Source organism: Phalacrocorax carbo, chromosome 2, assembly GCF_963921805.1.
Source record: "Phalacrocorax carbo chromosome 2, bPhaCar2.1, whole genome shotgun sequence".
In the NCBI taxonomy this organism is placed as follows: domain Eukaryota; kingdom Metazoa; phylum Chordata; class Aves; order Suliformes; family Phalacrocoracidae; genus Phalacrocorax; species Phalacrocorax carbo.
In genome coordinates, this window is record NC_087514.1 from 66,218,350 (window position 1) to 66,245,638 (window position 27,289).

The window sequence follows — 27,289 nt, forward strand, 5'->3', positions numbered from 1 at the left end:
GCCGGCCTCGCCGCGCTGAATTTCCCAGCCCGCTGCCCTCCTCCCCCTTCTCCTCCTGCCGCCTCTCGCTCTCGGCGGCGGGGCGGGCGCGATGGCTTCCTGAGAGCGATGCTCTCGGCCGCCGCGTCCTCCTCCTGTGCCGCCGGGTGCTGGGTGGGCGCGGGCGGGCGGCTCCCGGCGGCTCTCGCGAGGTGAGGAGGCCGGGCCGGGGCGAGGGCGCCAGCCCTCCCGGGGCGGGGGCAGCGCCGCCGCCGCCTCCTCCCGCCCGCGCCTGAGCCGCCGGTGCCGGGCGGGGGGAGCCGGGCGGCGCGGAGGGACCGGCCGTGTGAGGGGGAAGGAGGGAGCCGGCGCGGGGGCCGCCACGCCTGACGGCCGCCTGCCCGCCCTGGGCCGTTCCTCCCCTGGGAATGCCCCTCCCGGCCGGGCGGGCAGCCGGGGGCGTCATGTAGCGCGGAGGGAGCGGGCTCCGCCGGGCGGGAGAAGCCCCTTCCCTCCCTCCGTCCCTCCCTCCGTCCGTCCGCCCTCACCGCACACACGCAGCAGAGCGCGGCGCACCGCCGGCCCGCCCGCCTCCCCCGCCCCGCCGGTTGCATGCCCGCCGCGCCTGGCGGAGGGACGGCGCGCCGCTGAGGCAGCCCCGCCGCCGGGCACCCCCGGGCAGCGCCACCATGGCCGAGGAGAGCTCCGACGTCCCCAAGGAGTTGATCGGTAAGGGACGGGGCATGGCGGCGGGGGCGGGAGACCGGGCGGAAGGTGTTGCGGGGCTGGCGGGAGGGGGGGGGCAAGTTTGGAGGCCGCCGTGCGCGACCCCGGGCTGCAGCGCTGCCGGTGTGTGTGTGGGAGGGATGTGGGGGGGACCCGGGGGGGGCCGCGCGGAGACGGCGAGGCCGCGCCGCGGGCACTTGGCCCCGCTGCTGGGTGCGGGGACGGACGGGCGGGGGCTGCGCGGGAGCGGGGAGGCGGCCGCGGGCGGGGGCTGTACCCGTGTCACCGGCCCCGGGCCGGCGCCCGGTGTGCCCGCCCGCCGGCGGGCAGGGCCGGGCCGGGCCCGGGGGCTCGGCGGGGTCCGGCGGGCGCACGACGAGGCGGCCCTGTGCCGCCCCTGCCCCCCGCACCCGGAGCCCACCGCTCCCCCGGGCGCCCCGGCCCGACGGCGCGGGCTGGGACTGGGGCGGCGCGCTGGGCTCTGCGCCGGGCTTGGTGTTTGATCCCCTGGGCTTTGCGTAGTTCGAGTCTCGTTTTCCTACGCGTGTACGACGGAGTTCGTGATAAAAGTTCTATAGCTACACGCACTCAAACCCCCGTGTTGCGTGGATTGCGTTTAGGATTCGTAGGTGATGGTAAAGGGCCCTGAAAATTCCCTTGGGGAGCTTTTGATAAATGGATCACTAGCGCTGTACGTTGGTTAACTGGTGTCGTTTAGGGGTAACGGGTCTGATGCTCAGGGCCTGGTCCTCAGCCGCCTTGCCCAAGCCAGACTTGCCTTGGTTTTAATTGCAGTTTTGCCTGTTGAAGAGAGATCTAATGATCTCACCAACATTAGAATGATTTAAAGTGTTGCCTTAATGACAAGTAGAAACAGAAATTTGTCAGGCAACAAGGTACGTGTTGCGTTGAATACAGTCCTTACAAACCCCTCCTGGTTTGTTTGCACCGTTGCGTTCCCTTCAGTTTCATCAGCCAGTGCTAGTGGTGGGAATTGGTTTTAACATTTATAAAATATTGGTAAAAATCTGGATGGAAAGTTGCAGACGTCATAGATGTTTTTTTCCTGTATAGCCAAAATAGCTCTATTTTCCAGTCCTTTTAATGTGCAAACCGTGGGGTTACGAACTTCAGTCTTTAGCTTTACTACTAAGAAATGATAAGCTGGGAAGCGTGCTAGGAGCAGCTATGGTCAAAACTGTGAACCTTTTCTATTTTAAAATGGCCAGGTATGTTTTAAGTGCTAAACACATGGTGGTACTTACTCGCTGTGGATCTGCACTGTACCCCAGTATATTGTAGGTGAGGTGTGGTGCATATTACGGGTAAAATTAAAGTGAGCATCTTCATACACCCCCCACCCATTGGTGGCTTTGGACAATTTTAAGTATTTACCCCCCAGTCCTGGTGCCCTGTGCCCACCCAGCTTGCTTTGTCAAGGGCTCTTCTGGGGCATGTGGATCTGTTCATGTAGGTTGGTCTGATTTCTAGCAGTATTTTTCGTGTCCGTGTGTTAAAATTTAACCTTTTAAATAGACTTTTTATAGTAACCCTATGCTTTGAGAACAGGATGAAAGGATGTGCCTTAGCACTGAGTGATTGGAACGTGGAGATTAAACTGGGGGTAGGAGTGTTTGAGCTGCGGTTTTTGTTCTGTTACTCACTTCCCATGTGACCTTTGTTCAGGTCTCATAGGTCATAGTCTTCAAAAAAAACCCCTCTCTTACTCTTGGCTTACCTGGATCTGCTCCTCCGAGGTACAGGTGTCTGAAGGTAGGCACTCATAGTCTCCAGTGTTAAAAAAATGATTGAGTGCTTGAAAATATGAGTCTAATGTTGCGTTTCCATCTCAATCTGTAAAACTGCTTTGCTAGTCCACTTGCAGCTAATGTGTAAGGAAGTGTCCTCAGTCACATGGGCAGTATCTATGAAATCTATATCTTAACTCTTTGAAGGAGCATTTGTAGCCCGTTCTGGCAGATAAAGCCTTAGAGGGAGCTGACATCCCAACGCTCTGCGGAGGAGTCTCGGGTGCCAGGCCCGTTTTCTGCCTATTGCTTGTTGAAGTACGAGTGCCGGAGCTGAGGGCCTGCAGTCGTTCCCACTGCTGCTGTGTGGGACCTGCGGGACAGCCAAGGGAAGTGAGTCTTCCCCACGCCGGCGCCTCAGGAGGAAGCCTTTTGCTATACACAGGCGCTTGGAGCTGTTTTTGGGAGAGGAGAAACCAAAAGGCAGAGGCTGGGGGAGGAGGCGAATTAGCAGAGACAGCAGCAATACCTTTCCTTCTTCAAGGTGGTAGGACTTAATGGAAAAGACTGTGTGGTCAGCTTGCTTCTGAGTTCTCAGGCAGGGACAGGAAGGCCAGAATTCAGCATCACCCATGGGAGAGGAAGCCTTGAGAAAACAGTTGCACATGGGAGGACAAGGCTGGACTTCTCCCGGGGCTTTGCTTACCTGGCTGCTTGGGGAGCTTGCAGCCTGGCTCCTGACCAAGCAGTTGCCCGGGGAGCCAGCCATGCTGGCCATCTGCCACTGGGCTGTCACAGCTTGGGGCAGGCTTCTCGCCGGGCAAGCCGCTGCTACCGAGGAGCTTTTGTTTCCTGATAGGAAAATTAAAATTCCTGGGGATAACATGCCGATTCTGCAGAAAGAGCTTTCTGGTGGAGAGTCGCTCCAACCAGGCGCGTTTCTGACTTGCACACCCTACTGCCCTGCAGGCAAAACGCTGTGGCCTGGGCTAAACGTCCAGGCTTAATAAATGGTGTGTTGTTTGTGCTAACACATTCTGACTGCCAGACGAAAATTGTGCAGAAAAGTGCTATACAGAGCACTATATTAAACGCCTTAGGAAGAGCCCATTATCTTCAATTTTAGCCTTTAAACTTTAGTGTGCAGGAGGGCAGAGGGTTGTGTCTGGGGAGGGTGGAGACTTGCCTTTTACAGATGCCAGTTGTAGTGCTGGAAATAGAAATCTTTTAAACACATTAACCTTTCTCATCCCTTTTCTGTGGGGGCTGGGGAGTGAAACCTGTGGGAAGGTGCCACATTGTTGGCTCATCCAGATGAACTCCTCTGTTTATCTCCCAAATCACATCAGTGTCAGTACTCGTATAAGCTTTCAGACATGGTTTACTGTGTATACATTCCCTTCAGGCCACGGTGCAAACGTTTAGGGGAGAGGCTTGTTCATTCAGTACTTGGCAGAGACTGCCATGTACATGTCTATGCATATATGTATTAAAACATTATGGCAATTAATGGAACTTTGGCGTTGGCACCATGAGGTGCCTACATAGTTGCTGGGGCTTGGACCGAGACCAGTGTTGCCTTCCATAGCATCCGTGGCATAGCTGTCAGGTGTTAGCATCTCGAAGTCTGCTTGGTTTGCTTTGCAACGTAAATGCGCGGCGTGCAAGATGTGGGAACACTTGCTTTTCCATTTAGCCTCCCTGATATTGACAACAACAGGCTAAATTTTTTGCAATGCAAGAAGCTAATTTGCTTTAGCAAGTTTTTCAGGTACAAATAATAGCAAGTGAGGAATTTGTTGTGTTCTCCCAGAGTAGAGCTAAGCAGTGCTGGGGCTTGTTTTGGGAATGCTTTTGATGTGTAAGTAGTGCTGGAAAGAAATATCAAATGATGCTTAGAATCCCGGCATATGGAATCGATAATCCTATCATACTAGATATAAATTATTGTGTAGGTGATACATTTACAAAAGGTGTACATGTGTTAGCTTGTGTTTAGTACTGGTGTATGTGCATGAGATTTCCATGAGTGCAAGCGGCTGAACAACGTAGGTCTGAGTCTTCTGGAAAACTTGACAGTGGTGTCTGTTTCCTTCTCATGTTGACACTGAAGGTATTTAAGATATTTTCTTTTATTTCAGAAAGCATCAGGGATGTTATTGGGAGGAAAATAAAAATTTCGGTCAAGAAGAAAGTAAAGCTGGAAACGAAGGGAGATAAAGTGGATAACAGAATATTGGTAAGTATGAGAGAAGGACTCTGATTACATATGTGGAAAAAAAAGCCTGTATGTTTTCAGAAGGCATTAATTCTCCTCTGGAAGGATTCTTTGAACTCTGTGTGTGCCATAAGGTACACATATCGCTTATTTTCCTACTTCCTTTCTAGCCTGCATAGCAATTTGATGTGCAGGAATGCACATGTGTGTACATGTTTAACTGAATTGCTCTTCAGAGTTTAGGGCATTATGTTGTGGACTGGTGCTAAAGCAAGCTGTTATTAGAACCTGTTCTAAAATAATTCGCTGCTTTTGCTGGTTTCCCATTTATATCCGTAGGAATTTTGAGTGGACAAGAATGCAGAATGAAGCATGTAGAATTACTTATCTTTTGAGAATGTTCTGAAGTTGTTATGCAGTGAAGAGTAACAGTAAAACTATTGTGCTTTTTGAACTCAGATGACTGCTTTTTGGTATTCTCTGTTAAGTCATACATCTGCACTTTTAAAAGAAATGCTTAACGTGTAGGATCCTCCATTGTCATTCCTAAAACTGTAGTGGAGGAAAGCCTCAGATTAATCTCACTTAAGTATGCTTTCCTGTTTTCACAAGAATAGTTTTGCTGGCCTCTCTTGATAAGAAGAAAGCTGTGGTGATGAGCTGGTATGCTTGCATACTATCATGAATACTCGGAATGCAAAAAGAGATGGAACTCTATTTTTTCATTCTTTTTATATGTATCAGGAGAACTACAGTAACAGACACAAATAAGTACAGTGCTGTTACAACATTTTGCAAGATATTTGAGATGTGGTGCTTTGCGTCAGTAAAAATGCTATTGCACATTTGAAAGCTCTGTTGCCAAAACTGTTGTTACAGATTTTAGGTACGCTCCCTATGCAGATATTCTGTTTTGTCTTTAACAAACGCAACTTACTAATCAGTTCTGAATTATCTTTGTAAAGTACATGTCGCTTATCCCTGGGCAGTAAGGCTCTAGATAAAGGTCAACTTTTCAGCTAGAACAGCTTCTTAAGGAGTTTGAAATATATTCTGCATAATATCTACCCATGCTATATGTAGCTCCTGGGTTTACAATTTCTGTACTGGGAATAGGTTGAATATGTGCATGTTGTTTTATCATCACTATTTATATTTGAAAGCCATGTTTATAGGGAAGGCTGATAGTTTCACTGTAACACTTGATTGACTTTCTGACTTATGCAGAATCATTATTGTTATCAATATGGATATTAGGAAAAAATTCTTCACCGAAAGGGTTGTCAAACATTGGAACAGGCTGCCCAGGGAGGTGGTGGAGTCTCCATCCCTGGAGGTATTTAAAAGAAGGGTAGATGCGGTGCTTGAGGATATGGTTTGATGGTGGACTTGGCAGTGATAGGTTAGGGGTTGGACCTGATGATCTTAAGGGTCTTTTCCAACCTTAACGATTCTATGATTCTATATTGTGGAAGTATTGAAATACTGTTCTGATCTGATGGGACCAAAAGAATGTCAAGCTTTGAATTGTCAGTGAAGTTTCTGAAGGATGTGCTACTAGGCAGTAAAATGCCTGAATGTGATAACTTTGATGTTTTTTTCTCTCTTTGATCTCCTAAACTCTCAGGTGGGGGACTTAACCTATTATGACTAAAGAGGTACTGAAAGGGAGGAAACCTCTTTAAGGTGTTCACAAGTTAGCGAGCACTTCTTGTGCATGCGCGCGTGTTGTCTGAAGTGCACAGTATAAGTCTTTGAAGGGGATGAATTGCTGAAGGAGGTGTTGTCTGGTACAACTGTTTGGTCTTTGATGCAAAAATGTAGAGGATCTATATTGTGGGGAAAAAAAAGGGAAAATGTCTTTGTGGTTAGAGAAATTGACTGTTGACTGCTGGGGTTGGGTTTTGTGTTTTCTTCGGCCACAGAAGAAAATTGCCCTGTGTGAAGCTTTACAAATCACTAATGGCATTTTTTTCCACAGTGTTTCTCTAACTGCATGTGTGTATCTTGTATCTTCACCTTATGTGGGTTTTTTTGCAGAAGTGCTGAGTGTTATCTGCTGTGGCAGAGGCCAGTGGAGACTGGTTCCTTTGGAGGATGCAGAGTGCTCTGAAAAAAAAAATGACATCAGCAACACCTTAAGTTGGGGTACCTCAAGTTAGTGGAGGCTTTTTGGCCTTACTGTGTCTATGCAGTTCCACTTAACTGTGAAGTAGAGGAGATATACCCTCCTCTCCTCAAAAGAGTGATGCTGAAAATAAATAACCTTGCTTCAGAAATATGCAGGTGCTTAATGCTAAATGCCACAGGAGAGCTGCCAACAAGATTAAGAATGTTTATACTCTGAGCTGGGACTTCACAGTATTCAGTAAATAATGCATATGGCCACATTCTGACCAGGGCAGGTAAAACTGAATGCTGAGTTGCTATGCCTTGGGTGAGCATGTCAGACTGAATGCTCAATGAAGCGTTGGCAGCAAAAGCAGTTCAGTAATTAAGGACTATATCCTTAAGTGCATGCACCAGAGGGCTCAAATGTGATTGCATGGGCAACCTTCATGCCAGCGTTCCTCGACTCCTGAGAGCTTAGTTTTGAAATGTTAATCTTCTGAGTGCAGTCTCCAGAGTGCACGTGCGACAATGAATTGTTTTGAGATTTTGGTTTAAATTTTATTAGTAGTTAGGTGTTTATAAACAAATTAGGTAACGTGCATTGGGTCCAGCACTTAATAAGGAGAAAATACCCGTTGCTTTCAGTCTCTCTAGCCCCAGAGCCATGGTGGAATGTGCGCGAGGTTTTAGAGGAGGTTGATTGCAGAAGTTGGCACTGAGCCCTGGCACCCGAATCTGCGCTTTAATTAAATGATTTCTCATCCTTCCTTCCTAGGAAAATCCAGCAAAATCAGTACCATTTTGAGAGAGAGATTATTTAAAAATGACTGCGCTTGACAGGTAACGATAAAAACACCTGACCTCTGGCCCTGCCGCTCACAGGGTATTTAAGGTGCACAGTACTAGAATATGGATATAACCATCTACTTAAGTCACTCTGCTCTAGGAAGTTCCTCTGATAATAAGGATGAAAATAGGAGTCTGAGATGAAAAAAAAAAACCCTGTGCAAAACTGCTCGTGTTGCTTGTGGTGGAACGGGTGGATAAAGTCCATGCTTGCCTTAAAGTGCTTTAGGATCTCAGCTCTTGGTGCTGAAGTTTGGAAATGATGACTGGGAATGTTGATGTAAAACAGACTTTTTCAGTCTGTACAACAAGCTTGTTGCCTCAGCAATCTCAACATTCAGTTACTTAGTTTTTCAGTTAGTCATAATGATGCAAGCCAGTAAATGGCGAGCTGTTCACCTGCCTCCGGTCTCAGGCGTGCAGGCAGCAAACTGATATCCAACCCTGAAAAGGCAATAACTGACTTGAACTGGCAGAAGGTCAGTCCTTAAGCCATGAGGGCCAAACCCCAGCCCTATCCAAGTCACCTCAATACTCTGGCAGAGCGAAGCTGCCACTAGGGAGGTGAGGAAACACTCAGGCATGGAGGAAACCTTGAAGGGCAACAAGCCACCAAGGAGGAGCTGCCCCACAGCATGAGGAGGACAGGCATGGCGGGCCTTCCCTGATCAGGGCGCAGGCCCACCATGCGCCAGCGAGGCGAGCAGAGCAGGGCTGAGGGTGGCAGCCGGGGCGGCTGTGCACCGGTGATCACCCCAGCACCCTAGTGAGACCTGAGGTTGGGTCAGAGGGGCAGGCTCAGCCGGGAAGATGGCCGGGCACTGGTGTAGCTGCAGTATTGCTCGGGCCGGGTGCCGGCGTTCCGGAGCAATATAGGGAGCCCCAGTCAAGGCTTCTACCAGCTTTTTGGGTCACACACCCGCACCGCCTCGGGTGCAGGCAGCCAGACTCCGGCAGAGCCCTTGGGCAAGCTGCCCTAGCTGTCTCCACGGGGCTCTGAGCCAGAGGCAGGGTACTGCTGCGGGAGTGGGCCCCACTGTGTTTGGCTTCAGTACGGTTCCACAACAGCAGTTTTACCAGGTTAAAATAGGTAAAGATGTCACTATTTTGTAATTGGGTCGATGATTGCTTTGGTTTTGTGGGATTGTTTTGTTTAAACTTTCTTTTGAGGACAAGGCTTCAGGCATCATGCTGAGCGTCTGCTGTGTTCCTCCTCACACAGCCAACTTCTGACCTTCTCTCTAGTTGCAGGTGAAGCTGATGGGTATGTAGAGGTCTCAGTTGTAATGATAAACGTGTCGGTTTTGTGTGTGTGAAAGCAGTCAGAAGGAGAAGTGTTACACCTACTCCCTTCCCTGAGGGCCCCACCTTTTGGCACCATAAGGGATCAGTCTGAATGCTCTGTCCATGAGAGAAGTTTCAGTGTTTTGTCTTCGTTTTTAGCCCAGAGGCCTCGGTGATTATCAGATTATCACCTACGGACGAACCCTGGCAGGAAACCAGGATGCTTAGTTTCCCTGTTGTGGTGCTGCTTTTTTTCCCCCCAAATTCCCAGGGTATCTGTACAGGGTTTTTTTTGAATATTATCCGTTGCAGTTTCTTCCAGTCAGATTTGTTGCAATTGGTAGCAATCACTGAGAAGCTGAAATTCTAAGATAAAGGCAGCTTGTTGAATACATCTGACCAGCTTGTTATGAAATACTGATGTTTTCAGTAGTGGTTCATGACAGGCCAGAATTCGGGATTCCTCTTACTTCTTGTTTCTTTGCTATTAATAAAAGAGAATACCCCTAGTCTAGTTGCCTTTGAGATTAGTTTTGCTTTCCAAAATAATATTTTAGACATTAAAGGTGAGGAAATACTGTCATTGAATACTTTCTGCAAATGACTCTATATGGCTGGTCTGGGTTTTTTGCTTTGGTGACAGCTTTTGGGTGTGGTTTTTTTGTTGTTGTTTGCTTGAGGGTTTTTTTTTTATGTTTTCCTAACCTTAAGGTCATAGAATAGTGTGATACGATGTAGTGACCACGAGAACTTTATGAAGAAATCCCACCGAGGAATTTCTGTTATGCTGCTCCCCCAGGTCATTTATGTTCTCTTTGTTAAAATAAACACAGTGCTACTTCTGAAACCGGGACAGTTGCTTTGGCCCGTGGCTCTCCTTAAAATGTACTGTACGCCCAGTGTGGATCACCAGGAGTAATTTGTATGCCCTCATCACTTTCTTTGGGACGTATGTTTCCATGGGCTTTTAAAACAAAATGTTTAGTGGACTCTTTGTCAAACATGTTTATATTTATTCTGTGCACATGGTCTGAGATTCCATATCCTGCTTTTAAAAGTCACTTATAGAAGCTCAAATGCTATTTAAAAAAAAAAATCTGTATTTACTTCAGCATTTATGGCAGTCTTGTGCAGTGCCTGTGTGGCCTCTGAATACTGCTTGAACAACCTGGCTGAGTGTATTGAAGCAGTTGAGAAAAGCGTCTATGAGCTACTGTGACTGTTCAGCTATAAGGGTGGCTGTCTCCGGGTAGAGGCAGTAATATTTTGCACTGCCAAAACTATTTTGGGATTAAAAGATCTGGTGCTTGTTTTCCGTTGCTCATCTTTTGTCTTGATCTATCCATGATATTCTATTGAAATAAAGATTTATTTCTCTATTTGGGTGCAAGTATCTTGCCTTAAAAATATGCACGTATATTAAATCACTAAGAGCGTGAAGCTCACAGGGTTGTCCAAGGTTAGTTTTACATAAATGTGTGCAATCTCACACATTATATCATGACAGCTGGTGTGTGATAATGATGTTAAATATGGACATTCTTTTAAAATAATGGTGTTTCCTCTTCTCTGCCCAGAACGTTGTGTGTTATGACACACATCTTAAGTGTGTGTTTATGAAGATGAAAGGAAGTAGGTGTTGGTACATCCTTCATGTCAGGAAATCTAAATGAAGTGAGGTAGAGTAATCAAAATTACTTCTATGTGAAAATGTATTTTAATGCATGTACAAGACACCTTTTAGAAAATAATTGAACTGTGGCCAATAAGGTTGCTGCAGGAAACTGAAATAAGAGAACTGCTGGAAAGAGAATTTCTTAATCCAGTCATGCAATTGTATATAGTCCCAAAAATGGAAGTATTTTAAAAATAGATATTAATTTATGTGCAGGTTTTTACTGAAATCTATGTTTATGTTATACACTGATCTATGAGGTTACTTTTGATTTGTGGGAAGATGTACAAACTTACCATTCTGAGGCTGTGATAGTGCATGTAAATGTTGAAATCCTCCTTGTTGAGATGTTTCCCTTGCAGGAGGGGAAACCGGCCATCAATGGAATTAACCAGGCTGACAGGAATGCTTACCTCTTCTTTGCGTTTTTGAGGCTGGGTATTGCTTTTCTTTCCTCAATTTCCATTTCCAATTCCTACTTCTGGTTTTCCTTTTCATCTTCTCCTTCCTTATTTCTATCTTCTTCCACACTCACAGTATCCATTGCAGACAGAACCTTGCCTTGTGTTTAAATCGGTGTTGATGCACTACTTAGAATAATAATATGAATAAACTCTGAGGCTCCTTTCTCTCAGGTTTGTCTGCATTAAGGATAAGATCTAATCTACTCGCTTAATTAAACTGGCCTTTGACCAAATGGAAACAATTCTCTTTCTCTGGCTACCTAAGCAAAATGTAGATTTTTCTACAGTCCTGGCACTTTTGAGTGCAGCTCTGCTGTATGTTTCTTTGACACTTGGTTGAAGCATAGAAGGTTTCTTGCACGTTGAGAGTATAGTGTGTTCTTTGCATGCTTTGGTAGGATAGTGTAACCGTTAAATCAGAAGAGCTTGCTTGTTCTCCCTTTCTTTAGTTTTGGGCAACTGGTACACATGGGGAAAAGTAAGAAAAGGTAACTCGTCTTTTGATGCCCTGAAAGCACCTGCCTTCATTCTGCCTCGTGTACTTTGAATGTGCACGCCCACCTGCTGGCATTTATATATCCTTGTTTGTGTTCTGGAAGATGGAAATGTAAACGTTATCTCACTCTTTTAGCAGCTTCTGGTTTTCTGTTCACAGCTCTAACAGCTCTCAGGAAAAAAGAGTGGTGGGAGGCAGGAGTCCACTGTGGCTCTGAATGGTTCATGGGATCTTTCCTTCTGTCAATTTTTCTTAACCCAATTAATATATATTTTTTTTTTTAACTGTCACACTCTTTCTACTTCTTTTGCTGAATATATAATGCACCAAAGAGGTTTGCTAATGTACTTTTATTTCTAGAGGGTCTGACTCCCTGCCACCATTATTTGTGAAATGGAGCCTTTCTAAGTGAGGTTTTGCATTGAAATCTGTGCATAAAAGTGGCAGAAGACTGAATATTACATATAATTTCCCAAAAGCTGGGAATGAAAAATAGAAAATGAGCATTAGGGTCAACTTCTTGTCTCAGTCATTCTTCTCCACTGATGGCTTTTTTTATTCCCCCCCCACCCCCCCGAAGAAAGAAGGCTTGGAATGGAACAGAATATCTGTTATTTGGCATACCAATATAACTGCAAAAACCTTTTCTATATTTGGGTTTTTTCTTTTTTTTTTCTCTCATGGCTTGTTTTGTCTGCCTGCAGATGCTTATTCTGAGAAAAGACTTCTCATGCAGGAATATAGTTCACTTTACTATAAGTGGTGTGGAGGATGCAGTAAGCTTGAGGAGAGGTCAAAAGGGCTACTAACTGAAAAGTTAGCGCAGTGTACTGTGAAAAATGCTTGCTGTTGCTCAGAGCCCCTCTCTTCAACCATCATTGTGGTGGAGAAATTGGTGAATGTCACTGATTTCTGATTATTACAATATTTACTTTGGATCACTTGAAATTCTGCTTAACTTTTTTTTCCTCATGGTGGTGGTAATTTAATTCTGTGTAAAGTAATTACAGGCTCAGGATGTAAAATTGTTATTTAAATATAACTGCTACTATCTGTGCTTCGTACTGCTACCGTAGTCCCCAAGCTGATTTTTGCCCTTGTTCATGTCTAATCTCTCCCTGTTTCTGGAACACCCACTCTGAGGCAACTCAGGAATGATATCTCTTTGTTAATGATAGCTTCCCTAATTTGAACATTTAAGATGGCAAACTATTACGATGAAAATCTAATCATAAGAGCCAGAGTCTGATAACTCCAACACTCCTGAAACAGACCTAATCAAATTAATTGGCCTGCTGTGTGAGGGAAGAGCTACCCTGGCTTGGGGAGTTAGGGTTGCAGAATAAGGCCCAAATAGCCATGGGTTGTGATTTTAACATTAGCGAACTGAAACAAGTTTCTGCTGGTCGGTACAAAGTTTGGAAAAGAAGTTGCATCTTTGGTGGTGAGCATGGGAGAGGTGGTTGCCTAGGACCAGGGCAGTGGCTTCTGGGAGTGCGATGGGTAGGTGGGGTTTTAGCAAAGGGGAAGGCTTTTCCCCCTCAGCTGAACAGTATTTGCTCATTGTTATACTACTGTCGCTTTTCAGGGGGCTTTGCAAATGAATCGTGACAGCACTCACCCCTCTGAACAAATACAAATTAATAGCACATCCTGTGTGGCTAATGCAAAGGTGCCTGCAGGATAGAAACCATGAGGAAGAAAGGAGCAGCTCTTAACAGCTTATGTTTCTGGATCTTGTTTGCAAAGTGTCCTTTATTTAAAAAAAAAAAAATTGTGGGTTGGGCTTGTGGGTCGGTGCTGGATGTTGTGCAGCTTATTCCCTTGGCTGACAGGCAGCATTTGTATCCCCGTGTACACTAGAAGGCCTGTGTGACAGCAGGAAGGGCTTCAGAAAGTGGGTATGTGGGGATGGAAAACAGAAGGGGAGAGGCGGAGTCTATTTTCCTCTTAGGATTTCTGTCCTGCATTGCTTTTTCAAGTGGTGTTTGTTTCTGTGCCTTTCAGTAGGTTGATAACTAGATTTAAATTTTTTTCCCCTTTCTGCATTTACAGCAGTGGTTGGCAGCGTGCTGCCGTGAGGTGGGCAGCGGTGTGGTTGGGATGTCTGGAAGCACTCTAATAGCTGGGGCTTAGGAAGCCAAGGTGACTCGGAGCAAGCCATTTCCATTTTGGTCTCCTGAGTGCTTGAAAGCAGAAGGCACGTCTTTATGGAATAAGCACTTCAGGTACACGTCTCTTCCTTTGAACACATCCTCAGTTTTCTGACTGAACAGGAATCTTCCCCTCGTACCTAAAACTTTGACAAAGTACTGCTTTTTGTAGACCTTTGCAAAATTTTGACGATTTGAGCTAAGCTGTATGTACCGATTTATTCTTGGGGCCTGGGAGGAAAACAAGAAGGTGATGTAGCTGCTGCAGAGCAGTTTCTAGTGGGATCTGATTAGGGGAAGTCAATGGCTATTGACCCTGATCTGAATTGGGAGGCAGGGCACTGCTGTGTTTGTTCAGGATCAGCCTTTGAATGAAAAGACTTCTCCCTCTCTGCCTTCAAGGCCATTAGCAAGACCAAAACTATTCATACAAAACTTTTGATAAAAGGGGAAGCTTTCAGAGGCTCATCTCTTAACAAACACTTCAGCCTGGTGCTTAAGAATGATAATGTCTTACAGCCCTGCATGTGAGGAGCCTTAGGGGTGGGGCAGTGAAGGTAGGCCAATACAGATGTTTGGATTTTTACTGCAGCCAACTTTAACTGAAGATCTTCTCTTTTGGTGTTTACAATGTTGCCAGTAAATATTTGAAGAAATGCTAGCTTTGTTAGGTGCTGATGCACTGATGAGTAATAATTTCTGCATCTTGATAAGCTTATTCATATTCCAAATCTAAAAGTATGTATCTTATATTATTATTACTTTAAAAAGTATAACATGGAAAATGCATTTTAAATACAACAAGCAGTTTTCTTGACTGCATCACTGTTCATATTTGCACCTTGCAACTGTCAGAAGAACGCAGTGTTTGGGCTTTGGGCTTTCTGTTCTCTCATCTCAAGGTGCTGGAATGCCTCAATTTTTTGGGAAGCTTATCAGTATGCTGTGTACACTTGTGGCGTACACTATGGCTATCTTTATGCTCCCTTTCCTACCTTTCCATCTGCCTCTTTGCTCTCCTGCTATCTTCTGTGCTTCAGCAAGTCCTTGGAAACTTTTCTATGTGTAATTACTGCCAGGACTTGGGTTTGCTTTTTAGTCTACCCTTTTCTTACGCTTCTATCCCCATTTTCCCAACAGTGTATTCCACCACTTCTGTTTCCTTTCCTTACAGAGATCATACAAACATCCCCAAAGACCTTAGTATCCCTGCAAATATGGGGATGAAGGACAGAACATAATGTTGCTGTGCTAAAAAATATTAATGGCTGCCATAAATTTCTTCTTTGTTCTGTGTATGATTGTATTTGATCCTGCTAGCCAAGTTCTTTGCTTCCTTTTTCTCTGATTTCACTAAAATCTGTGCTCCATCTATGTTATTTGTGTCATGGAAGCAGTTTGGTTCAACTGTGAATTTATGGGCTGTTAGTATAATTGGGCTTTAGGTTCTTTCCACCTTTGCCAAGGCAGCTTTTGAAGGTACAAAAAAAAATAACCCCCAAAACCCCCCTAAACAACAAAAAAACTAAAAAACTGCTAGCTCCTCGAGAGACTACTGCACAAACTACAGTTGTCCTGACAAGAAGCAAGACAGTGTGATGGGCACAACTTACCTCTGGCATTGTTGTCTTCATCCCTCTAGGTAGGTGAGCTGTTGGGTTCAAAAAAAGGAAAAAATATACTATGGTTCTTTACTTGTTTTGTTTCTAATGTGGCAATTTAAATGCAGTTAGCTGATGTGGATAGTGCCAGAGCAGTCTAAAATGTTTATTCTGTGAAAACAATGCTGAGTTGCCCAGTCTTTATAGTTTTCTCTTTGCTTTGGGAAGATGTCTTCCAAGAGATTTGACTGTAGATTAATTTAACCATATCTTATATAATCTGTATTATTTTCCTCACAAAGGATTTCATAGCTCCTTTTCTACCATTTACTTGCTTAGCTACACTATGCAGGCAAACTGCAGGAGAAGCTGAATGCTGACTTTTTAGACTTTTATGTAGGTATGTCAACTAAAGCTTGGAAAATCAGGTTATCTGGAAAAGAGTGCGTGTTCAGTCTTCAGCCAAATGCCAGGAAAAGTCTTCTGAGTGGCCTCATACAGAAGGGAGGTATGTTTTGTCTCAGCTGTAAACTTGCTGGGTTTTTTTGCTGCACTGAATTACACTAAAAATGGTAAGATGTGCAGGTCTCAACTCTTAAAAGTTGCTTGTTCAAATTAGAAAGATTTTAGGTGGCTACAGGATTAATGCTGATGCTAAAAACATGTTGCCTTTTGCCCTCTCATTGTTAAACTGTGATCTTTGTCAGCTGGTGAAGATTTATTAAACTTAGTGAATGTTTATTGTAAGCCTTAGAAATATATTTTTCCCTGTTAAATATTTTCAAAACATTTAGCAAAAAATACAAACCCTAAAGATGAGTTAGTTTCATGTGATATTTCCAGTGTAATGCTATCCTTTTAAAGTATTTTAAAGTATTTCCTGTTAGATGGATCTGCTGGTTTTTATATGTGCGGGAAATGGTGTGAAATTAAAATCTTGCAGGTTTTTGTATGGTATTAATTTATCACAATGTAGCCTTAATGCAATTTTTAGTAGGTCTTTGTTCATCCTGACTGATTAAGTCTGCCCAAAATAGATTATTCTTCTATTTTATTTTTTATTTTTTTTCTATGTTTTGTTTTTCTGTTTCCCACTGTTTGTTTTAGAACATTCCTTATGTTTTCCCTTTTTGGAGGGTCTCTTTACTTTCACCATAAAGAAAGTATTGCAGACAATTGTTTGAACTCAGGACTGGCCTTAAGGACATACACATAATTGAAGGAAACGCTGGCAAGTCAGCTTCTCAGCCTCCCCTTTCACCTCTAACTACTCCAGTCTTCCACTGCTCTCTGGGACGTGATTCCTATGGTGCTGGTGGTGCCTCTCCCTTCTGCCATGACCAGCATTAAGCTTGCGTGGAAGGGGTTAGTGAATTGTCCATGACAGAGTGCTAGGGACCTCCTTTCCTCTGCCTTCCCAGGTGTTGCAGCAGCTGGGGCTGCCTGCTGCTAGTGCTTTCTGGCTCTGAGTAAATGCAGCATAGTGTCAGGGTGGCTTAGATCCTAATGGGAGGAGGAATCCTATCGTGCTTGTTCCTTGAGATGTGCCACGAAGAAAGCTTTGCTGTGGAGTAGCCTGTGCATTGCAAGTTCACAGCCTGGCTGTTCCCTGTGTAACCTTGTTCCTGTGCCAGAGCCCTGGGGAGCTGAAAGAGGCCATGCTGCCCTGAAAGAGGAGGTTTCTCTGCTTGCACAATTCCTTCTGTAACGCTAGACCTCTCTTGTGCTAGATGCGCAAGTCTGCAAGGTGCTCCTTGACTTCAGAATGTGATGGGACGAAGGGATTCACTAGCTGTACTGCTTCTTCCGGTGCGCCAAAGAATTAGAGGAAGAGAGGACTGCTTGCTGTCATCATCCATTGCATTGGACGTGCTCTGTGAGGGGCCAGCGTCAAGAAATGTTTTGCCAAGTCACCTTCACCTGCTAATTTTTTAGTTTTATTGATATTTCTAAAAACCCTTAGTTTGTGCAAAAGGGGATGTACAGCCTGACAGAACCGGCAAAAAGAAGAGGAATAACTTTCTCCACCTCCCTGTGTCACTGTTTCTGAAGTGGTAATAGCAGCTTTTCCTGGAACATAAAGAGGAAGAGCTGGCAGAGACATGAGACTCTCAGTCAGAAGCCTGGCAGGAGCTAAACAAGCAGCCGTAGTTGTTCTTGTGTTCTCTTGAAGTGTATTTTCCATGGACCAGGCAAGGGACTGGTTATAAATACTGCGCCAATCTCACTGGGCTTTAGTTCTTGTTAAGTAATTTGAGATCCTTTGGTAAATGGTGTTATTTTCATACTTTTTTTTTTTTTAATTTATGCCACTGCAGTTAGCTTTAAAAGAAAAGCTGTTGTAGAATCACAAATTGCATAGATTTTGTTACTGTAGGAATAACCCCTGTGGTAAATGTAGCAAATTGACAGAGGGTTGCAGAAGTGTTTTAAAAGACATGAGAGACTTGCTACAGTGCATGTACGTTGCTCCCCTCTCCCCCAAAACTGTTTCAAGCTGTGCATTAGCCTTGAGATCCAGTTCTCTGAATTAAGATTTAATATAATAAAATATGCTGAGAAAATCCTTAAACATGTAGGGCCCAGATGCATCTTTAAGGAAGCTGAGTTGTTTCTTACTACAAAGTATCTTGAAGGACACTGAGTAAATCAGGTAATTGACGTTTGTGGAGATCTGATGATCCTACCTTGGGGAGTAGAGAGATTTTCATAATTGGCCATTGGATAATCTGATGGCATTGTCTAAGAGAACAAACAAAAAAGTATGTGGTCAGGCAGAATTTGTCTTGCCACCTCACTTAAACTTGAGTGGTGGAAATACATTAAACACCGATCTGTTACATTTGTAACCATCTGTTCAGTTATGTTGAATTTATGTCTCTACTTAAGATGTTGCCTAAATCAGGTTTTGGCTTCTTAGCTGTAATCTCTCATGGTCTAGACATAGAGCACTCCCAGGAGGCTTTTGGACCTCACACTTGCAGGGTGAAGAGTGGATTGAATTGACCGGTTCAGAGTTTCTTGCACAGCCTGAGGATTAGTGGATCTGTTGGTGCATGGTGGAGCTGGGCCACATGGACTAGGCATTAGGTTAGTGCTGTAGGCATTGTGGATGCATTGACATGAGGAAATTTAGTATCTGGGTTACAGTAGCCTCCAGCAGTAGCATTAAGCTGCTACTGTAAGAAAAATACTCTTTTTCTAATTTTTTTTAATTCCCCTGTAATGGAAAATCTGTCGTGAGCTGATTTTGGCATTACATAGACGTAAAAATTCCTAGCAGTTTGCAGTTATCACTGTACCACTCACTATGTGGAAAGATTGCTTTCAAGCATCTGTAATAGGGATATTGATGTTTTTCCTCTCCTGTAGGCAGAGTTCATGCGTAAAATTAACGTTGAGCTTTTAAGTGTGTTTAGTAATCACCCCTGCCATGAATGTATGCCAATGCGTATAATGTTGCACATACGGATGCTTTGGATAGGTCTGTGACTTAGAGCCAGTTTGTTCTATATTGCCTAATATATTACACATAGATTACATACATTTCAAAGATTATTATGTTATACTCTTATTTTAAGGTCAGTAGAGTAACTGAAACAAGAGGCAATAAAATCAAATCCGAGCCCAGCATGCTGCCTCTTGCATCAAGATGATGTTCAGTTGCTAAATGTGTTTTTCCCCAGACAGCGAGTGCATCTGCAGATTCTGCAGTGCCCATTTGTTTCAGCCTGAGCACACTCGTCTGTTGACACTTGCTGTGAAATACTATAGCCTCGTTCACCTTCTGTGCTGCTGAGTTCTTGTAGCTTTATCTGCTTCGTTTATTCATTATTAAACGCATGCTTTCTGCTTGACAAGAGCTATAAAATCCCTTTCACTGTGGCTGGACCCAAGAACCTCCACTGAGAGTCTAGAAGGGTTATTAATTTTTTTTAAAATGCAAATACTATGCATTTCTACTTTCTACTGAAGTGCTCTTCAGACCAGACTACTTAACCAGGCTGGCAGATTCTCTCCATCCTGTTCTTTAAGCCGTGTAGTCATGTAAAAATGAAGTGCTAGGTTTTTCCAGATTTCTACTGAAAACATGAACAAGAACATCTATGTTTTTGAAAATGTTGCTAGAGGTCTGATAATATATTAGGTCTACATAAAATTGATTGTTCATGCTGTGTAGTATGTGTGGTGTTATATGTACTTCTGTGTTAATGTAGCTGGTATGCAGTCCCCATTAAGAACACACACAGCATAAAACTGAAAGGTGTGCTTTTCTGACATGAGCTACAAGGGTTCAAGCTTTCTGAAGTTTTAAAGTAACTCAGTTTAGATGTCCAGTGTTGAAGTTCTTTGATTTAAATTTTATGATCCTTTGAGAACAACAAACAAATCAAGGCTTAGAACTTAGGAAAGAAACAATCTTGTGTAAGCACTGGCTTGTCTTTCAGTTCTTATTAATCATGTTCTGACTCATTTTTATTACATTATATTTTATTTATCCTTTCTTAGGTGAGCATTCTGGTATTGGGGAGCTATAAACATACCTGATTCTAATCCAGGAGACCAGCTTTTCCTCTAAAGAGAGAATAACAGAGTTAACCATTAGATCTTGGTTTGATAAGAAGGTAACTTTACAAATACAAGCTGCTTAGAAAATTCAGCCAAGGTAGATTTTAGCTCAGTCTTCACCTGTGTGTATCTAGTATTTGCTTTGAAAATAACCGATTTGGGACTGTAAGGTTCTTTTTCTGTAAGATTCACCTCTTGGGTCAAGAGAGGTAGCCTCAGGGCTTCTCATGCAGTTGGATGTAACACCAGCAGTGACTTGGGACAACAGTTTTGCTGTCAAGATAGCTGACAGTGGAAGAGCTGACTCTTCCCCTAGAAAAGAACAAAGAAGCAGATGGGAGGCTGTCTGAAGACTATATCAAAGAAAGGCCAGGGAGAGCGAGATCAAGGCCAGAGGAATTACTCAGGCTGTTGAGTGAGCCTCCCTCTTGCTTTCTGTACTTGACAGACTGCAGCTGTGAACCTTGGCCTTCTCCATGAGGCAGAAGGCCTGGAAGGAAAGGCTTTTTTTTTTTTTTGTCAAAGTAGGGGTCAACTAGTGTTTCTCTATGTGGGTGAACAGAGGCTGAAAAGAAAGCGATGGAGCTCAAGTGGCTTTGGGAAACCTGATCAGTTTACATACTAAATGTTTTTATGGCCATTATTAGTAAAGAAGTCCAAGGAATTGAATCTTCCCACGCCTCAAACTGATGGGTTTTATCTGGTCCCAAGGGTGGTTATCTTAAGGGTTGCATAGCTTCACTCTTACCTGGCCAAGAGGCAGTTGTACATCTGTCCCAAGTCCTGTATCTGGTGAACTAACTGTAGGGTGAGCCACGAGCGTGTCGGGTGATGTGCAGGTCTCCTCGAAGTGCTGTAAACCAAGCTGGGCACCAGAAACCAGTTTGTTTTGACTGGTAGGCTCTTGGTCCCTGCCATTTCAACACTGGGCAAGATAATTCCTTCAGGGTTACAGTATCTCCTCAGAGGAGAGATGCTGGATTCCACAATAAGCATGCAGCTGAGGACCCTGACCCTTGGTAGATGTGTAGTCAGTACTGTTTTAGCATCAAATGTACCACTACCTCTTTCTAATGAGGAACACTGTCTCAGTGCCATAAATGCAATTATCAGGTGCAAGCTCTTCCTTTTCTGTAGCACTAGATGTGCTGAAACGCTTCATCTCCAAGCTATAGGATCAAACTTTTCTTTTTGTTTTAGTGCCACAAAACGTGTGGAAGTTGTGGGAGTGCTAATTGGAACCAAGTGTGTCATCTGCAATGAATAAATAATTGGATAAATTTGTATCCTTACCTCCTCTGTCTGGTTATGCGTTTACAAAAATGCCATGGTGTTTGTTTTCTAGGTGGATTTAACACAATTTCTTGGAAATACCAGATGTGCAGAGCTCACTGTTCAGATGCTTGAGTCTGGTTTATTGGATATTTGTTTGAGCACTGTTTCCGCACCCAAAATTGCAGGAGCTGGAAGCATTTCTGCTGTGAATATTGAAGCTTGCCCTTTGTGAAGACTCAAGGGGTAAAGCCCTGCTGTCATTTCTGTGGGTGCTTTTTCAGTAAACTTTGTTTCTCAAACATCTGTGGAAGGAGTGAGCACTTGTGTGAGAACGCTAGCCTACGGCTGTTGGTGCTTGCTGAGTACGGTGTGTGGTTGTTGGCTTAGCCTTGCTCTCTAAAAAGAGTGCTTTACTGAGGCTTCTACTGCTTTTCTTCTGTTCTTTCTGCCTTTGGTTGCTTTTTGGGAATGACTGTGAACAAATCTAAACTTTAAAAATTATACCTTTTGTTTTTTGTGTTTAATGCTTCTGATGTCTGACCACATAACATTGTATCAGAGTACACAAGGATAGCATTAACTCTGAATAACATTGCATTTTAGATGTTATGTTTATGGGTCAAGAGTTAGAAAGTTGGGAGCTGTCATGCAAGCATTTATAGCAGCAGTTTCTAGTGACAGAAAGCCAGAAGGAAAATCTGTTACCTCAGGTCATATTGACAGTTGTGTCTGCTGTCAGACTCATTTCTTTGGATTTAATGGTAATAAAAATGCCTGAACATAAGCTCTGAGTAGTATATTGATAACTGAGTGAATGACAAGTATGTTTGTTTAATACCATTAAATACTTAGGTGCAGATGTATAAAAACCTCTAGCCAGCAGCATCCAATAATCAAGTAGGGTTGCCAATTTACTGTAGCCATCACATAAATCATCTTACACCCATTCATGCTGAGCAGGTACCTTGGGTCTTCCCCCATCCCCAAACCGAGACAAATCAAATAATATGATTTCACCACCACCACTACATTCAAAAGTTGATTGTTTGCATGGAGTGAGTGGGATGGTTTAATGACAAGAGGAAAAGATATTGAATCCTGGAGTCATAAATGATATCGGGAGCTTTCAGCAGCTATTTTCATAAGAAGGAAGACTCTTTTGGAAAGACTCCACTTTGCAGCCGGGAAAACACATATCAAGCAAAAATGTGGTTTGAGTTGGGTTTGACAAACCAACTCTTTTTTCTTTTCTTTAAAATATTTTGCTTCCAACATTAATCTCTGTGCTCTGATAAGGTAAGTGATTTCAGTGTAGTTTGGTACTTCCCAGTTTGTGCTTCTCCAGTGAAGTCCACACAATAAGCTCTCCTGGACCATGTGTTGTCTCTTTGCAACTTAAAAGTGTCCTTGAAGTATATGATGAGCTGTGATATCCTGGGAAGCTTGGGTCTGATGTAGCCACCAACTTAGACAAATAACAATATATAGTTACACAGTTTTCTTTCTTACACTAATGTAGGCTATTCTCTGTTTTGAAAATGCTGATTTTTTTTTTAATCTGTATAATTTGCTTACACACTATAGCAAACTAAGTATGTTGCAATGTATTTGTTATTAAAGGGAAAAGCAAGCAGAAGGGAATCGTCTCGGTCTCTCTGACTCTAGGGGATATCACCGGTAACTGACATGTGAAGCTCTTCCCTGAAGTGAAACTCCATGCAGATTTATTGTTAGTAAGAAGGGAAAAACATATTGTGAAGCAACACAAGTGTTTAACAGATTTTAATAAATACACAGTATGCAAGGGCAAGAAAAAAATATTTATAGTATTACCGGTTTGCTGATTTTTCAAATGACCTTGAAAATATGCAAGTGCAGCTGTTCTTGTTAAATTAATGTGAAAAGATGCTTCTTAGGAACAACATGAGTCTGGGGGCTGGGTCAGACTATTGCAAGTAAAAATCCTGAAGATAATGACTGGTGACATTAGCATCTGGTTTGACTGACTTAGGAAGGTGTGTTAGGATTTGAGAACCATCCCTGACTATTTAACTATTCGTGACTGATCAGACTGGGAAAGGGCTATTTTTGCCAATAAACTAGCTTGACAACAATGCTGCAGCTTCTAAGGCAAAACTATTGCTCTTTTGAAATTAAGTAGTGGATATGAGCTACTTAAATTGCTGGAGAAACTTGAAGTTTTCTAACTTCTTAGGCCCGCTTTGGTTTTGGGATTGATTCCTGAAGTTCAAGAGGCCTAGGATAGAGACTACCAAAATGATTTTTGTAATTCAGTAGGAAAAAAAGACAATGTTTACATGGCCAGGATGGCCTTTGCCATGAGGTCAGAATGGAGAAGGGCCATGTTGAATGGTCTTCAAGTGTTTAATTTCTTTGCACTTCTCAGTTGTCTGTGTGTGTACTGAACAAACTGCTGACCTTGAATCTTTGTGATCTTATAAGAAAAAAATTGCTTAGTTAGGGCTTGTCAGATGCTGGTCAGGATTAAAGTTTGACTCAGTGTGGAAACTCTTCCTGTATACAGAGGAATATGTAGTATAATCCTTTCTCTAGAAGTTAACTAGTTTCCATTTAAAAGGTCATTAATGTTTAAAAATGTATTTGGAAAGTTGCTACAAACTTTGAGAAGTCATATGCTGTCACAATTTCTCTGCTGAGCTACATGAGTGATTAAACCAAATTCCCTGGGCTCTGTGACAGTTTTATCTTTTCAGTGAAGAAGCTGCTTCATTCAGTTTGTTTTCCTCTGTAGAGAAGTCCCTTGATCCCTTGAAAACTTGATACAACAGTTATGTTTCTTTCTGTGAAGAACTATTCCCTTTCTGCTTTTTATTTTCTGGATGCTCCATCCCTTCAAGCAAGGCATTGCACTCAGGTTTATAATTCAGAGGATGCTTTATCAAGGGAAAGATGCTTACAGATTTGGTGGTGGTGTGGATAGTTGTATGACTGCGCAGGAGTGACCTAGTGTCAAAGCCATGCTTGGCTTTTGTGGCTTTCCTCTTACCTGTGTTTTCAAAGAAAAAGTGCTGATTTCTCTGTAATCCCCCTGCCCCTAATGAGAGAGAGAGCAGCAACAACCTATGGATGTTCTGAAAGAATAAACCCATAGCAACGTTCAAACCCTCTCCCTACCCTGGAATTTTTGTTATTTGTTCTGCTAGCCATAGGTGAGACACCAATCTCTCTGCGGCAGTTTTTCACGTTCCACTGGAGGCTGGAGGGAGAGCAGGAGGAAAGGCTTTCCAGCTAGAAAGCAACTGCGCATTACTGTGGTCCTCTGTGCTTTCCTGAGGGAGCTGCTGTGATGACCAGAGTGATGGGCAGCGAGTAAGCTGAGCAGACCCAGGCTGCTGCAGGGCAGTTTTACCTGTTAGTGTAGACAGAAGGCAGGTATCAAAATCAAAACAAAGAGCAGTGGAATAGCTCTTGTGAGCCATACCTAGTGGGCTTCACGGCGCCGAGAAGGAAAAAGCAGATGGAAATGTTCAAATGCATTTCTTCCCTCCCCTTCCCTGTCTCTTGGATCTTTTATTTCAGTCAGTAATGGAAAGCTGTGCTCAGAGTTTTGAATGAACGGCTTACACTGTGTTAGTGTTAAGTACTTAATGAGCCTCATTTCTCAGAGATCTTGTAGTCTGCCTCAGTTAACCCAGCTGCTTTTTTTAGGAGTACTTGTTTTGGCAGAGGCTTTCTATGTGTATGAAGAATGCACAAATAAACCGTTGTGCAATTTACAATTAAAAATGAGGTTGTAGGGAATGGGAGGCTTTTAAACTAGGAGATCAGAGCTTGCAGAGCCAAGGAAAACAATTGCTCAGCATCACTTTGCAGGCCCCCGTTTCAATAAGACCTGTGTGTCTGTGCCTGATGAATAGAATGGAGATGTGAGTCCACACTGAGGGAGTTCTGCAGTGCTTGTGAGGATCAGGTCCTGGCAAAGGGATGTGGAAGTAACCTGGGAGGGCCAGGAATTAAATTGTTGGTGGGTGTTTTTTTGGGGGGGTGTGTGTGTTGTGTTTTTGGTGGTGGGTTGTTTTTGGTTGGTTGGCTGGGGTTTTTTTTCCTGTTTTTTTCCTTCTCCCCCCCCCCCCCCAAATGAAGTGTGGCAAAATTCTGCACAGCATGTGCATTTATAGTGGTCAGGATTATAATTGTTAAAATGAGTGAAACTAGCAACTCAGGAAGCATGTACTTTCAAGGAGGGTTTGAAAGGATACAAATACATAAATCTAGAGCTCATCCACAGCTGTGGAGTTGTTTCAATTCATAGACATCAGTGGTTAGCCATAAGAGTAGCTGTGCTAAGGTTTATCCTTATGCTAAACTCAGATTTCTGGACTGATTAGGTTAGCTTTAAGCAGGATTACTTTGGTCTGATGTAAATTTTATTTTGGATTGAAAGGGAGGAGGGCTGTTGCCTTAGTAATTGCATCACATCAGCAGTTCCAGTGACGGCTTGGTGTTAGCTAAAATTCCAATTATAAATAAGGTTTTAAAGACAGACCTGTGTTTTTCTTCTTCCTTTTGTATAGGGGTCTTGAACAGCTGTCTCCTGGGTGTGCTGCTTTAAAAATCTTTTACCTTTCAGAAGTATCTGGAATATCAAAGCAGGCATAACCACACAGGTTAAAAATGTCAGCTGTGGGTTACACAAACAACTGCCTGAATTGCTGGAGTTCAGATGTCTAGCATATTTGCTACAGCTGGTGTTTGTCTGCGTGCTCTTACTCTGAGAAGTCCTGGGTAACCTACCTGCCCTTGTGCAGCGGTCAGCTTTCCACGTGTATTGCCATGCTGCTGAGATGTGCTGCTGAGTAAGGAGCGTGCTCTGCATCCAGGTTCTTGTGATGGTGCTTTAACCTTACACCTCGATCTTAGGTAAGGGACCGCAGCTTAGTTCTTTGCTAGTCCTCGGGCAAGATAAAACCTGCTGCGCATTTAGCTGGCTACAAGCAAAAGGGTTGTTATGTGAGCTAGTTAATTGATTGGAGAACAGCTCTGAAATAGGTGAGGTAAATCACCATCTGTGAACAGAAAGGGACCAAAGGAGTCACCTAAACTTCAGCTTAGGCTGAATGCCTGTCTTTTTAGATGGCTCAAGTTAAACAAAATTATTTTATTTGTCTTGCTCCTCTGTGCTTTGCTTTCATGTTTGTGAAGCAGAAGAGTAGCTTCGTGCTGCCTTGCAGAATAACCATCCTTTTGCCTTAATGGTGTATCCTGCTGGCACGCAGGTTGTCTTCGCTGTAATGGGTTTCCACAAACATGTGGCACTTGGTTATACTGTTGATCTCTCCATTTGTCTTGCTGTGGCATGCTATAATTGTGGCTTCTGGTCTTCTGTTGAAGCTGTAATGGTGTATGGGGACACCTTCTGTGGGTTGTGGCAGTTGTTTTGTGGAGTCTGCCCTTTCCTTGTGATAATTTTAAAGTATGTTCAGCACTGCTTTCCTCCCTTTGTCACTTAGAGACAAATAGGACTGGAACACATTGGTCACATGGAAGTTAAACATGTTCAGAAGTGTAGTATAGTACAAGTATACCCTTGTTGGGTGGGAGTGTCGATCTGCTCAGGGGTAGGAAGGCTCTGCAGAGGGACCTGGACAGGCTGGATCGACGGGCCAAGGCCAAATTGTATGAGGTTTAACAAGGCCGAGTGTCGGGTCCTGCATTTGGTCACAACAACCCCATGCAACGCTCCAGGCTTGGGGAAGAGTGGCTGGAGAGCTGCCTGGCAGAGAAGGACCTGGGGGTGCTGGCTGACAGCCGCTAAACATGAGCCAGCAGTGTGCCCAGGTGGGAAAGGAGGCCAACATACAAGCGTCCTGGCTTGTATCAGGAATAGTGTGGCCAGCAGGAGGAGGGAGGTGATCGTGCCCCTGTACTCGGCACTGGTGAGGCCACACCTCGAGTACTGTGTTCAGTTTTGGGCCCCTCAGTACAAGAAGGACATTGAGTTGCTGGAGCGTGTCCAGAGAAGGGCAACGAAGCTGTTGAAGGGTCTGGAGAACAAGTCTTATGAGGAGAGGCTGAGGGAGCTGGAGTTGTTTAGTGTGGGGAAGAGGAGGCTGAGGGGAGACCTTATCGCTCTCTACAACTACCTGAAAGGAGGTTGTAGC

The 27,289-nt window shown here is 43.9% G+C and overlaps 1 protein-coding gene across 3 annotated transcripts in view; it reads left to right on the plus strand.

Annotated features, from left to right (window-relative positions):
* The first annotated feature begins 216 nt into the window (after window positions 1-216).
* CARMIL1 (capping protein regulator and myosin 1 linker 1) overlaps window positions 217-27,289 on the plus strand; it is a 201,098-nt gene continuing 174,025 nt past the window's right edge. Inside the window, exons 1-2 of one of the 3 annotated variants that reach the window (XM_064443149.1) lie at window positions 217-708; window positions 4,595-4,692. In XM_064443149.1, coding sequence (XP_064299219.1) covers window positions 669-708; window positions 4,595-4,692 — 138 coding nt within the window. In that variant the 5' untranslated portion in view covers window positions 217-668. The remainder of the gene's footprint in view (window positions 709-4,594; window positions 4,693-27,289) is intronic. The other 2 variants (XM_064443147.1, XM_064443146.1) reach the window with 2 other exon arrangements.